Source organism: Cololabis saira, chromosome 23 (genome assembly GCF_033807715.1).
Source record: "Cololabis saira isolate AMF1-May2022 chromosome 23, fColSai1.1, whole genome shotgun sequence".
Lineage (NCBI taxonomy): Eukaryota > Metazoa > Chordata > Actinopteri > Beloniformes > Belonidae > Cololabis > Cololabis saira.
The window spans coordinates 25,928,312-25,943,093 of record NC_084609.1 but is presented as its reverse complement, the minus strand read 5'-3'; the positions used below and the strand labels follow the sequence as shown (position 1 = coordinate 25,943,093).

General features: G+C 47.0%; 1 protein-coding gene across 1 annotated transcript in view; it reads right to left on the bottom strand.

Annotated features, from left to right (window-relative positions):
* Positions 1–5,424: 5,424 nt before the first annotated feature.
* The window catches only part of gas2l3 (growth arrest-specific 2 like 3), a 32,432-nt gene continuing 23,074 nt past the window's right edge, over positions 5,425–14,782 (bottom strand). Inside the window, exons 4-9 of the mRNA XM_061714612.1 lie at positions 12,808–12,926; positions 11,035–11,176; positions 10,122–10,185; positions 8,824–8,965; positions 7,937–8,041; positions 5,425–6,729 (exon numbers count right to left, since the gene is read on the bottom strand). Coding sequence (XP_061570596.1) covers positions 5,425–6,729; positions 7,937–8,041; positions 8,824–8,965; positions 10,122–10,185; positions 11,035–11,176; positions 12,808–12,926 — 1,877 coding nt within the window. The remainder of the gene's footprint in view (positions 6,730–7,936; positions 8,042–8,823; positions 8,966–10,121; positions 10,186–11,034; positions 11,177–12,807; positions 12,927–14,782) is intronic.

Below are 14,782 nucleotides of genomic sequence, written 5' to 3'. Positions count from 1 at the left end.
GCCGACCAGCTTTTATTTGACGTAAACATGAGCGAACAGCATCCCGGCTGGTATCTCCTGGCTGGTGTCTCTGATGATATGGGGCTGCATGGGTGATTGGTGTCTGTGTGGAGTTGCCATGGACACGGAGGCGTACGGCAGGATGCTGCCGTTCTTCCAACCAGCTCCATGAGGTCATGACCTGGAATACGTTAGATGTTCACAGCCTTCTTTTCCAGCTCATCCCAAACCCCCTAAAGTGGATTTAGATCAGCCAGGTCATGTGATGCAGTGCCTCTTCACCTTGGTTTTATATATATATATATATATATATATATATATATATATACAGTAGGGCAAAAAAGTATTTAGTCAGCCACCAATTGTGCAAGTTCTCCCACTTAAAAAGGAGAGAGGCCTGTAATTTTCCTCATTGGTTCACTTCAACTATGAGAGACAGAATGGGGGGAAAGAATCCAGCAAATCACATTGTAGGATTTTTACTGAATTAATTGGTAAATTCCTCTGTAAAATAAGTATTTGGTCACCTACAAACAAGCAAGATTTCTGGCTTTCACAGACCTGTAACTTCTTCTTTAAGAGGCTCCTCTGTCCTCCACTCATTACCTGTATTAATGACACCAGTTTTAACTGGTTATCAGTATAAAAGACATCTGTCCACAACCTCAAACAGTCACACTCCAAACTCCCTTATGGCCAAGACCAAAGAGCTGTCAAAGGACGTGAGAAACTAAATTGTAGACCTGCACCAGGCTGGGAAGACTGAATCTGCAATAGATAACAGCTCGGTGTGAAGAAATCAACTGTAGGAGCAATTATTAGAAAATGGAAGACACACTGATAATCTCCCTCCATCTGGAGCTCCATGCAAGATCTCCCCCCGTGGTAAAAATGATCACAAGAACGGTGAGTAAAAATCCCAGAACCACACGGGGAACTAGTTAATGACCTGCAGGGAGCTGAGACCAGAGTAACCATGACTACCATCAGTAACACACTACGCCGCCAGGGATCCTGCAGTGCCAGAAGTGTCCCCCTGCTGAAACCAGTACATGTCCAGGTCTGAAGTTTGCTAGAGAGCATTTGGATGATGCAGAAGAGAACTGGGAGAATGTTATATGGTCAGATGAAACCAGAATAGAACTTTTTGGTAGAAACACAACTTGTCGTGTTTGGAGGAGAAAGAAAGCTGAGTTGTATCCAAAGAACACCAAACCTACTGTGAAGCACGGGGGTGGAAACATCGTGCTTTTAGGATGTTTTTCTGCAAAGGGACCAGGACGACTGATTCATGTAGGGAAAGAATGAATGGGGCCATGTAACGTGAGATTTTGAGTGAAAACCTCAGCCATCAGCAGGGCATTGAAGATGAAACGTGGCCGGGTCTTTCAGCAGGACAATGATCCCAAACACATCGCCCAGCCAACGAAGGAGTGGCTTTGTAAGTAACATTCAAGGTCTTGAAGTGGCCTAGCCAGTCTCCAGATCTCAACCCCATCGAGAATCTTTGGAGGGAGCTGAAAGTCCGTGCCCAGCGACAGCCCCAAAACATCACTGCTCTAGAGGAGATCTGCATGGAGGAACGGACCAAAATACCAGAGACGGTGTGTGAAAACCTTGTGAAGACTTACAGAAAACCTTGGCCTGTCATTGCCAACAAAGGTATTGAGGTGAACTTTTGTTATTGACCAAATATTTTTTTCCACTATAATTTATAATTCTTTAAAAATCAGACAATTACAGGCCTCTCTCATATTTTTAAGTGGGTGAAGTTGCACAACTGGTGTCTGACTAAATAGTTTTTTGCCCCACTGTATATATATTTATTTCTGATCATTGCCCTGTTGGAAAGACACATGAGGTTGTGTTGATGTTTACCAAAACTAGTCTAGAGCACATCAGCAACTCATCCAGGAGGTCATGAAGGAACCCAGAACAACATCTGAAGACCTCCAGACCTCACCAGCCTCGGTTAAGGTCAGAGTTCATGAATCAGCAATGAGAGAGACCAAACCCTCTTACTAACGGTGAAACACGGCGGCGTGGGGTGGTGGTCTGGGTCCGCCGGGCTGCTGCGGGTCCCTTGATGGGACCACGACTTTTGCTCTCCAGTAGGAATTCCTGAAGGAGAATGTCCACCCACAGTTTGTGACCTTATTTTCAGGTAAACTGGGGTTGAGTTTAAAGGGGATCTATTATGAAAAACAAGTTTTTTCTTGCTGTCTTGCAGAGGCTGAATTTCTAATTTATTTAGCAAAAACAATCAAAACCTTGTTTTTAAGACTTTCAAGGCCTGTTTAAAATAGGGATTAGATGCCATAATAGGTCCCCTTTACGGACTTGAGGGATTTAAAGTGGCCTAGTTAAAGTTTGGACTTAAATCCGATTGAGTTGTTACGACCTGAAACAGGAAGTTTCATGCTTGAAAGCCCTCCAATAGGGCTGAATCCAAACGCGCTCCCCCAGTTCCATGATTTTACGCCAGGAAACACTGAAGCTGCAGCAGTGAAGCACCAATGTTCTGGGATTAATGTTGTATAATAATAAGCATAAAAGACTTGGTGGGGTTGTTGCCAACCCATTCCCATTGGGTGCTACAGCCAGGTGTGACATCACACCCGTGCAAGGTCATGTCTGCAGGTGAGGAAGAACAGTGGAAAACGCTCAGCTCATTTCATTCTTTCTCAGCTAAAAGAAGCCCAGCTTGAATTGAGAAAACACTACAAAATTGTGGTTCTCGTGTTTTTCCTTCATGTCACATGGAAGAGATGATGGTTGTGGACCAATCAGCTGGCTGCAGTGGTCCTGGCTCCACATTTTGAGTAGCACTGGCACTGGTACTCCTACAGAAATGTGCCAAACACCAGCACGATACACTTCTATTAATATAGTTTGCAGCTTTTGATATGAACTCAAATTATGGTCTGTTGTACTGAACCGAACCCCTGAACAGGCTGAGTGTGTTGTAGGCTTCAGATGTCTGAGCACAGAAGTACTTCTATCTTAGATACTCCATCCTTTAGGAGAAAGAGGTACAAAGCAAGTCTTTGTTACAGTGGTTCATTGACACAGACATGGATCTAAGCTACAGGCCTGGATTCACCAGCTGATGCATGAACCCCCCAGTAATGACAAAGATAAGCAGCATAAATCCAGACCTAACTAAGCTCTGATTGTTTTGTAAAGTAAAGAAACACGCCAGGAACACCTCAGAGTTGTATGTTTTTAGACCAGCTGCTCTAATATTTATCTTGGACATACACTAAGTGGAGTGAGGATGAGTTTGTGTGGACATGAAGAGGAAGGACAGAGAGTACAGTACAAAGAGACTTTGTATTTGTTAAGACAATAAACACGAATGATCCACCTCGTCATTCCCTAAAAGAGGAAGTTGGGATGTTTACTGCTGTTTGAAGAGATTACTGTAATTACAAAGTGAATGATGCCTTCAGAGACTTGTCCATGTGTAAGGTGTATATATATATATATATATACACATATATACACACACACACACAGTACTGGAGTTGAGGGGGTGTGGCATCCCCCCTGAAATAAAAACGGTCCAAATCACCCCCCCTGTAAAACTGCCATCCCCCCTTTCCATCCCTTATGTCATTTCATCAATGAATGTGGTTCTACTGCTATTTCAACATTTAGAGTCATGACCAGAAAAATAACACCAGAAAAATAACTTATTTGACAATTTTCACCTGTTTCAAGTAAATTTTCACTTGCAATAAGTAGGAAAATCTGCCAGTGGGACAATATTTATCTTATTACAAGCAAAAAAATCTTGTTCCACTGGCAGATTTTTCTACTTATTTCAAGTGAAAATCTACTTGAAACAGGTGAAAATTGTTGTTTTTTCCAGTGATGAGTCTTGTTTTAAGTGAAATGAGATTTTTTTTACTAAAATGAGACATTTTAACTAGAAATAAGAAATATTCTTGTTAAGATTTAGAGTTTTTGCAGTGATCCATTTTACTTATCCTGTGAAGGACAGAGTCATATTGATAAGTTCAGAAAAGTGTTTTTTATTGTTGTGTTTGATGTATTTGATGTAAGCCCAGTGGATATTTAAAGCTTACAGAAGGCTGCATTTAACTGCTGCTATGTCATTCCTGCAGTATTTCTGCAGGTGTTTTGGTCACTGCTATTATTTGTAATATATTATATTATTTGTAATCAGCACAAATTATCTGTCCCCATATGATAAAATCCACCATCCCCCCTGATTTATTTTTACAACTCGAGTACTGTATATAAAAATCTTTCATATATAAAATATTTATAAAAACCTTTTCAGTGCAAACCTTTCCGTTCTATACAAGTGAAACTGCAGTACTGTATTGCCACCACTAGAGGTCGGTGCAGCACAGATGTGAGATTACCTTCACAAACTAACCACTTCATATTAATGAACAGATTTCAGCTTCAGTCCTGCAAATGGTATTTTTCAGTATTTAGTGAATATATTCGACAGCAATAAAACACCACGATTGAGTTGATTTTAAAACAATTTGTACATTTAATAATCAGAATGACAAAAGTAGTAGGAAGAAGGGACAATCAAACATTCAAACTGTGACAAACACATTTCTGTAAAGTGCCCAACATGAAAAAAAGGTCTAATATCCACAGACGCACGGACGGCACCACATAGAAAACTAGACTTTTATTACGCACAAAAAAAAACACATAAAAAAGTAGTTTGTAGCAAGCAGACTCTGCTCTACGATAACGTCGGCCTTGAGCGTTTTCAGGTGGAGAGAAAAGGAGGCGTCTGATCAGTAGTTTCATGAGTCATGAGTGCTTGTTCGCACTGTGCAAGTTCCATCAGTAACAACGCCATCGCCCTCGGTCATGTGATACATTCTCACGCCGCTCAGAAACCAGGGGTTACTGGTGAAGGCACACAACAGGGAGGACTGCACAGCGACTCCAACCCCCCACCAACCAAACCAGTGGAACACTGGATCTCACTGGGAAAAGACACAGATTCCTGTCCCTGCTCACAACTTTGGTAACCTGCTGGAGACGCCGCCGGGTCATCACGACATCCACCACTTAAAAACAGTTGAGGTTAGTATTGAAACATGATTTTTCTACAAAACTCGAGCCTTGACGGTGTAAAACCTGTCTGCGACGTCTGATAAAGTCACTGAGATCGAGAGGAATAAAATAAACATTGTGCAAATTTATTGTTAGTTCTGTTCGAGCATCTCTGGAGAGATTGCTGGGTCACGAACATCTCTGAAGCCACTGGATTAGAAACATCTAGAGACTATTAAATACAGAAACACAGAGTTACAGACCAGCGCTGGTCAGAGATGGCGAGCGGCGGGAGGAGGAGGAGTCCTGGTATCTGAAGAGTCACGGCTGGAAGTGCTGTCTTGTGATGAGAGGCTTCAGAAACCGCCGTTACGTCTTCAGCTTCCTCCCACAGTTCATCTCAAAGTAAGAGTCCTCCGTCTTGCCGTGGACGGGGGGGAGCTTCTTGGTGGCGGCGGCAAGGGTGGGGGTGCTGCCTTTCTGCAGGGCTCCGGCTGGACCTGGTCCGGGTTTTGAGGAGGCCTTGGCGTTGCCCGGGTTACCGGCGGCTGCTTGTCTCCGCCCCGCCCTCTGAGCTGCGGCCGGTGTTCTCTGATTGGCTTTAGTGGGGTTGGCGGTGGTGCTCACTGCTGGGACCCGCCCAGCGATGGGGGCACCGCCCTGCGGAGCGGCAGCTCTGCTCGGCGCTGCCACCTTGGCTCTGGCTGCAGCCTCCTTGGGGGGGCCGGCAGGTCTGGTCAGGGCTGGGGGGGCTGTCCGTGAGCTGGGCGGGGGGTTCCGGGGCAGCGGGGCGGCTGCGGCGGCCCCCGCTCTGGGCGTTGGCGTGGTCACGCCCCTGGTGGCCGCCCTGGCCCGCCTGGCCGCCTCCAGGCGCAGGCGCGAGGCCGGGGAGCCGGGGCGGCGCTGCGCCAGGCGGGGGCGCTGGCTGGCGCCCGTGGGGGGGCGGGTATCCTTAGAGGCGGGGGCTGGTTCTGCTGCGGCGGCGGCGGGGCGGGCCAGGCGGGCGGCGGCGGGGGGGGAGGTGCAGGGGCTGGAGGGCTTGGGGCACTTGGACGAGGGCTCGGGGCAGACGGGGCTCCGGGGCTGGGGGGGGGCGCCCTGCGGCCGGAGCTTGGCTCTGGAGGGGGGGTTTCTAGCCGGAGCTGCTGACGGGGTCAGGACTCTCCGCTGCCCCCCCGGGCTGGGCCCGCCGGCACCGGCGCCCCCCAGGGGCGTGGAGGGCTGGGAGCCGGGAGCCCTGCTGGAGGGGGTTATGGGGAGCTGGGTGGGCTTCCGGGGGGAGGGGGATGGGGGGGCCGTTTGGAGGAGCTTCTTTGGCACAGAACCCTTCCTGGGGGGCGGGGGGGTGCAGGCGGGGGAGGGGGTGTACGGGCGACCCGGCGGACCGGCGCCGGGCGCAGACGAGGAGGACGAGGAGCAGCTGGAGGAGGAGGCCGAGGAGGAGGAGGAGATGAGGTCGTTGACGGCGGTGAGAGGGTCCATGTCCGGCGGGGGGGGTGGCGCTGCGTTGCCGTGGTGACCCCCCAGCCCCGGCGGGCCCTTCTGGAAGGCCAGGATCTTCTGCTCCAGCGTGGTGAACTGCAGCACCCTCAGCGGGTCGTACTTGGTCAGGAAGCCACGCAGGGTGTCCCAGCCGCCGCCCACGCGCACCATCACGTGTTTCCCATGAAGCATCTGGGGGGGGGACACGCAGATCCAGATTTAGACAGTCAAACGTCAACCACACTCTCGTAACGTCCAGGAATAACCGTGGTTACGGCTTAACCCGTCTGCCCCTGCCGCGAATAGCAGCGTAATCGTGATGTAATCGCAACCCGCCACTACGGGCTAACGGGATTACGGGCGTTCACACAAACACCCATTACAGCTGTGTTCACAGAACCAGCCCCGCTCACCTAGTAGATGTACAAACGGGAGTACGGACAGTTCTGACATCAGAGTCGGTCCTGAGATTAAAGAACACAGTCGACACAATTCCCCTGACTTGTGTTGTCTTTGGCAGTCTTTTTCAATTCTAGTTTTAGTCTAGTCTTTGGGTCAAGCTATCATTTTAGTTTTTATTAGTTTTAGTCACGTTCGTTCTCCTTTTAGTCGTGTCAAGTTTCAGTCGACTAAAAGTCTGAACATTTTAGTCTTATTTTAGTCAGAATTGTCCAGGACCATTTTAGTCTAGTTTTAGTCAAAGATTGTATTTAGCCAAACCCATTTTACAATTCAAACAAGGTTATCTTAATATTATATTATTGTTTCCTTATAGACTCAAGAATACATTTATTCCAGATACAGAAAACTCTAATTTGAGTTTGCAACATATTTATTTCTCCACATCTTTTTCGACAATACATTTGGTTTTCTTTTCCATGTCTATGTAGGAAAGTGTATCCAAAGAACTAAAGACTAAACCAGAGGAAACAACTTAAAAAAATGTATATAAAAGGATCTTTGTTATTACATTATAACATAGTTTTTATTTTGTAATCTACATTTTAGTCTCGTTTTCATTCCTCTACGATATTGCATTATATATTTAATTATCGTTGTCGTCACATGACCAGTATTTTCGTTGCATCTCGTCTCATTTTCCTCAGGTAATAAAGGTTCGTTGACGGCGATATTTAGTCATCATTTCTGTTGACGAAAGCAACTTTAATTACAGCTGTGTTCACAGAACCGACCTGGCTCACCTAGTAGAAGTAAAACCGGGACTACGAACGGTTCTGACATCACTAGAGTCGAACTGAGCCAACACAATTCCCATGACTTTGTTCCCCTCGAAGGGAAATGACATGTTTTGGCCTAGTTCAGAGCCAACCTAGTAAACGCTCTCAGCTGTGGTCTAGTGTGAGTGTGAGTGTGTGAGGGTGAGAGTGCGTGTTCTCACCCGGATGAAGATGGTCTTGTCTCCCAGCCTATATCGTCCCTCGGACAGGTACTCGATGGAGACCCTGTTGGAGCAGTTGCAGGGCGGCTCATCCATGTTCTGCTCCTGCACAACACAACAAAACACAATAAAATAAAAACACTCGCATGGGGCAAAGTAAAGCAAGTTCTTTTCACGTCATGTCCATCAATGGTCCCTAGCGGCTGGATTCATTTCTAGAAGCTTACATCCAGAGTAATCCACCTCTCCCATCACGAGACCACGCCTCCAGGACACAAACTCATATCCACATGTACATACATCTGCTCAAAACCATAATTTAACAATAATCGTGCAGTAGATACACGCTCGTTCCATCTACCTGCTTGCTAACATCGGCCCGCTCACTGACCAGTGTTCCTGCCGCTACCATGGAAACGAGCAGCTGATGGCAGAGAGGATGCCGAGTCTTTTCCCCTGGCTCAACTAACATGACTTAGTTTATATCAGACTCCAGCATCCAGAGATGTTTCTCCATACTAACGCTCAGAAGATAGGGTTCAGGTTCAAGTATCCCCTCTCCATCACGACAAGGACACACTGATCCAAAGTCATCGGCACCCACAATGCAGAGCAGCTTTTACTGAAGAGCAGATACGCCTGAATGACGGCCGTTTATATCCAAACCAACTTCCACTTCAGTGACTGGAGCTATTTTTAGCACAGCTGCTTCCCGTGGTTAGAAAAGAAATCAGCCCGACAGCGTTATGGCTTGTTGAGCCGGAATAAATTAAAGATGAAAAGATTGAACCAGAACTTCAACCCCCCAAAATCAATGCCGGCTGCAGAGCCGACCATCTAGGAGTGTGTACGTCTGACGTCAGGTCACATGACCCCGCTGCACTCACCCCGGGCTGGTACAGGCAGCCGTGCTGGCAGCACACGCTGAAGGTCTTCACCGCCACGCGGGGCGGCTCCGTCATCAGCAGGGTCTCCTCCAGCTCGATCTCCTTCTCCAGCTTTACCAGCACGGGGGGCTCCACGCCGTACCTGAGCACAAGAGTCCGGGTCAGCCAGGGCCGACCCAGCGGCGCCTGCACGTGGGGAGACAAAGGGCCTGTCCCAATACTCCCCCTACCCCTAGTTTTCATCCCTACCCCTAAATTTTGCGCGTTCCCGTGAGGGTAGTGGTGTCCCAATTCCTCTTTCCACCTAGGGGTAGTGAAGAAAAGTAGTGTAGTGGCTATGGATCTGTCCCTACGGATCAAGTGTTTTCGGATGCCGACTAGCTGATCTAGGGACAAAAACATTTCCCAGAATGCTTTTCGTCATCATTTGCGGACTGAATAAAAAAAAACAAAACATGGCGGACACTTCTTATTTTTTAGTGAATAAAATCAATATTTTGAGTTAGTTTCTGCATAAAAATGCGTTTTGATTAAATTTCAAGCGAGAAATATATATTTTACTTTCATAATATTCACTCAGTGAATGTACATAATCACTTGTTTGCCCGTTGTTGCAACCTCGCCAGAATAAAGGCTGATTTATGGTTCCGGGTTACACCAACGCAGAGCCTACGGCGTAGGTTACGCGGCGACGCACACCGTACCCTACGCCGTAGGCTCTGCGTCGATTTAACGCGGAACCATAAATCCCGAAATTTTCGGAGCAAATTTCTTAACAGGCGTAGCTACATCTGTTAGATTTCATCTATTAAACCAACATTTATCTTCCTAAATGATTTATTTCAGCCAGCTGTAATTCTCCACAGAGCTGCAGGTTTCTCCCCCGGGACGACGGCGCAGGTTGACCTGGCGATCACGTCTGTACTACGGCTGCTTTCGCTGCTGCTGCTGCTGCGCCCCGGTCTCATCGCCGAAAACATCAGATCAAAATTTCATAACAGGCGTTATTTGGATAAACTGAGCCCAGGTTGGGGATCTTAACGGTTACTTTTACGCCTGAAAAAATATTAAAACTTAAGTGCCATATTAACAGCGCTACAGCTGAAATTAAAACAGCTTTTGGCTCTCCGCTTCCTGATTTTAGTGGTGGTGCTGAAAGTAGGAGTAGTGGGAGTATTGGGACAGAGCCCTGGGAAGATTTCAAGTGCCCTAAAATCTGTCCCTTCTTTTTTAGGGGTAGTGGTAGTGAGGGAGGGCTAGTGAAGAAAAGTAGGGGGTGTATTGGGATTGGGCCTTACTTGGAGACGATGCGGCCGATCTCCAGCAGACAGAGGCAGACCTGCCGGGGCTCCTTGTGCAGAACTGGAGAGAGAAACCACAACCATCAGCCCAAACCCAGCAGGACCAGCAGCTGGTTCTGGACAAGCAGCGTCCCGACGGCTCAGAAGGACAAGACTCCACATTTTAACAACGGTCAGATCTGACCTCATCATGAGCACGTAACGGAGGTAAAGTTGGAGATTCATGTTCAGGAGGAAAAACAAAGAAGGTTTAATTCCACAATTACTGAGCAGAAGTTGCTGGGCTTTCCTGCTAAGTTGTCTCAAATCGGGTTTTGGAAAGCCGTTAATTGTGATGAAGTGATCGCATACGGAGAGTACTCAGAGTGATTGAACATCTCATCTCATGAGGTCTCACTAAACCCCCCAGAAGAGCAGCTTAGCTGCAGACTCTGAACCCAGATCTGCTGCATTAGGAGCTTCCAGCTGAGACTCGTCTGCTGCCCGGGTGGTGGAGGAATGGAGGGAGGGATGGATAGATGGATAGATGGATAGATGATGGGTCTGGAAAGTCACCAGTGACATTCAGACTTGTGTTATTAAGTTAAAGTTTTAAACTCTAAAGTCTGACTGATTATGAGCGTCCCCCTCAAACGGGCCCTGACCTTTGACCTTTCCTGCTTCCCAGTAATTATGGGCTCATCAGGAAGATTATCAGCCGTGGAACTTTAACGAGTTACTGAGTTTTAGTGCCGAGACTCGACAGGTCGGATTCAGAGACGTGATGCTCGGGTCACTTCTGCAGAAACAGACTAATGTTGTCCGTTTTGGACCTGGACGGTCCAGACACGTCTGACTGAACCAGAGAGAGAGGTAAGAGGAGGAGGAGAAGGAGGAGGAAGAGGAGGGGTGGGGGGTGGGAGGCAGTTACCGAGGCCCTCCGACTCAAACAGGTACGTCTCCTCCACGCCCACATGGCGACACCAGGACAGGAAGTTGGCCGTGTTGTCTCGAGCAAAGAAGGAGCCTGGGGAGGCGTCGCGCTTGCAGGAAACCTTCCTCATGGGGAAGAGCTGCCGGGAGGAAACAGACAGACAAACAAAACAAAAACAAACAGAGTTTAATATCAGTTTTAAAAGAAAGTTCACGTGAGACTAAAGCGGCTCGTTTGTTGGGGAGGTTTTACGAGCTTTGATCAAACTGCTGAGGAAAGTTCAGAGTCTCTCTGGAGGCGATCAGACGAGCTGTACAGGTTCACCCTGTTTTACGGGAAACAAAGCATTTACGAGCTCCCACTCTGCCTGGACCACGTTCACTCCACCGCAGACAGAGACGGCAGTAAAAGCAGCCAGAACAACAGATCCGCCTGGGCGGCCTGCGTGATACCTGGGGGATAAACGCTTAGACCAATAAAACAACATTAACATGCTTCATAAGCCCAACAGGATCCTGCATCAGCCCCATCACACGCTCAGGAACTGGGACGCCCCACAGGAAGCCCGGTGGTCCCGCTCAGTACTGGTGGGTCTGGATCTGGGCTGCGGACTAGAGCCCTGCGCGGGACTGTTCTCTTCATCCCGCTCCTGCTGCATTTCTGACCATTACTGCCCGCAACATGTGTGCTACACTCCCGCTCGCATCCGCAAAACTCAGAATTCATGCCGCACAATAATAGAGATGCATTGATTTAGTGTCTTCTCCTGTCCCGCAAGAGAAATGTCCCAGACAAATCCATCTGATTTAATGTTAACATGATCATTGTGGAGCTTGATGGATAATTGACAGTTCATAGGCACCTGACTGAAAGTTAGATGCATCATTGTCATTGAGCAACCAAAATTGTAAAATTAGAAGATGCAGGACAACATTTGGTCAGTCATCCCTTTCAGTGCTGGGTACACACCTATGGAATTCTCTACCACCAGAAATAAAATCCCAAACAGAATTAAGGATATTTAGTGCCAAAGCTAAACATTGGCTTAAGCAGCAGCAGAAATGCGAACATTAACTTCTCTCAAGTCACTGTCAATACAGTATTTTACTAAGGTTTGAGCTGTGTTTATTTGTTTATGATATCTGTTCACTGCATTATTCACTGTATTTGTATTATTGTATTCAGTATCTTTTATCCTTCTTTTGCCTGACCAGGGACAAAGACTGCAAATTAGCTGAAGCTAGACGTCTTGTATGCATCACATTTTTCATTCTTTGTGACAATGTTGTATGTATCGTCCCTGTTAAATAAACATTACAAATTAAAAAAAATTGAAAAAAATTACGGTAAAAAAAAAAAAAATCATCGCACAAGCTATTTCACCTTTCGCGCACGCATCAATTATGTGATTGAGGTTATAGCAACAAGAGTAGGCTGTGAGTGGCTCAAATAACACTAATAAATAACAAAGTTAATGAATGAAATGAATTAATTTAACAAATTAATCGCTTGGCCATTACATTGCTGTAGAGGAAGAGAATGTTGCTGACTGACTGAGGTCCCAATCCCTGCGTCTCTTCCAAGATGATCCACAGACACTAAACAACGTTTCTCCAAATATCTGACTTGCCTTGCTTTGTCTTTGTTTTGTAAAGACCTTGTTTGAGGTTCTTTTCCACGTCATTGATTTCCATTTTGTCGCTAGACTACATGCCGATCCCGCAGTGTTTTTTTTAGCCGCCCGCAGCAAAGTTGAAACCTCCCGCTCACCTTGCTGAGAGCGGCGGGGCAGTTCTGGGCCACCTTCTCCTGCAGCACGCCGATGAGCCGGCACAGCTTCACGCCGTTGTTCAGCTCCTCCATGAAGAACTCGGCCCGGACCTCCTCTCCTGGAAGACAGGAACAACCCCTGAATGATAAACAGGTCTGGAGCTTTACGAAGCCTCGGTGTGATGTTTGTCTTTATTAAAACTCTCTCACTGACACAAGGATGCCACGGGAGCATCATCTGTATCTCAGGGGTTTATGGTTCTCCCATGACCCCCCCCTGACTGTAAATCACAGCCTGAGGGTTTCCCTGGAGACCGCTGACCCGCCCGGCCTAGAAGAGAGGCCGACCCCCCCCCCCAGAGGCCTGAAACTTCATCCACCGCAGCATCCGCTCTGAAGATTGACGACCGGAGTAGATTTGAAGCGGAGATGTGGGGTGCGGGTCACGGTGGTCACGGGGGCCTCACGGTGACTACCTGCCCTCATTCCTCATGAATACGCTTAGGAAAACAGTTTCAGCAGCAGACAATAGAGTCAGTTTCTGCTTGGCTCCCGTTTCCTCGCTGCTCCGTTGTGAGCCCAGGGACAATAGATGTCTGGATAAAAGGCAGGGACGGGTGAAATGGAGGATTTGGTTCCACTCCTCCTTTCTGTGGTTTCCTGAGAGCCGGCTGCAAAAGGCAGCATTAAAGTCCAATTACACGCCGGTTTCCTGGCCCGGGGGACACACACCCTCACACGTGAACCTGGTAGGAGAGTCCTGGGGGCAGGTACTGGTGTTTTTGGCAGCCTTTAGGTTAGTCTTTGGGTCAAGCTATTATTTTAGTTTTAGTCACGTTCATTCTCCTTTTAGTCGTGTCAAGTTTCAGTCGACTAAAAGTCTAATTTTAGTCTAATTTTAGCCAGAATTGTCCTTTTTAGTCTAGTTTTAGTCAAAGATTGTATTTAGCCAAACCCATTTTACAATTCTAACAAGGTTCTCTTATTTTTATGTTATCGAGTGTGTTTACATGAGAAGTTTGATTACTTTTTAATTCAGAATTAAAATTAAATCCTTAACCTATAAAAACTGACGTAAGTGGCTGGTTTATTCCGATTTTAAATCCGAATAGATTAATTCCGCGATCATGTATCCACTCATTCCTCTTTAAATTAATTCCGGTCTTTCTGCGCTGCTCATACCCTCGCCCGTCTGTCTCCATGACGCTTTTACTCCACGCTGGGATTGTTTTCAAACAAAGTTTCAAGATGGCAGCACACAATAAACGTCAAGAGCAGAGAGGATTTATTTAATAAATAGCTTAGAGGACCTGGAAATAATTAAAGGAGCCGTCTGTAAGAAATGTCCAAAACTGGTACTGCAGTCACTTTCAAAATATTGTTGAGCGGCGTGTACCCTCCCCCTCCTCCCCCTGACCAGAGGTTGCCAGGTAGGCTGCAGAATGCAGCAGGAACGTAGGCTGCCATGGCTGCCATAATTAGAGCCGAGCTGGCAACCCGGATGCCGAAACAATACTGACTTGGTGATTGGGAGATAGGTGGAGGGTGGAGCTTCAGAAACAATACTGACTTGGTGATTGGGAGATAGGTGGAGGGTGGAGCTTCAGAAACAATACTGACTTGGTGATTGGGAGATAGGTGGAGGGTGGAGCTTCAGAAACAATACTGACTTGGTGATTGGGAGATAGGTGGAGGGTGGAGCTTCAGAAACAATACTGACTTGGTGATTGGGAGATAGGTGGAGGGTGAAGCTTCAGAAACAATACTGACTTGGTGATTGGGAGATAGGTGGAGGGTGGAGCTTCAGGCCAAAACAAAAAATGACAACATAAACATCAGTTGAGGGCTGCAACTCCTCTTTTTAAACTGGAATATCCTGGCTTGAGTGCTGTTGTCAGTGACATTAGTATTTGAAATGAACATGATTTTTAAATGTCTGTTGACATATCGGGGTCATTTTATGATTCGTTTTATT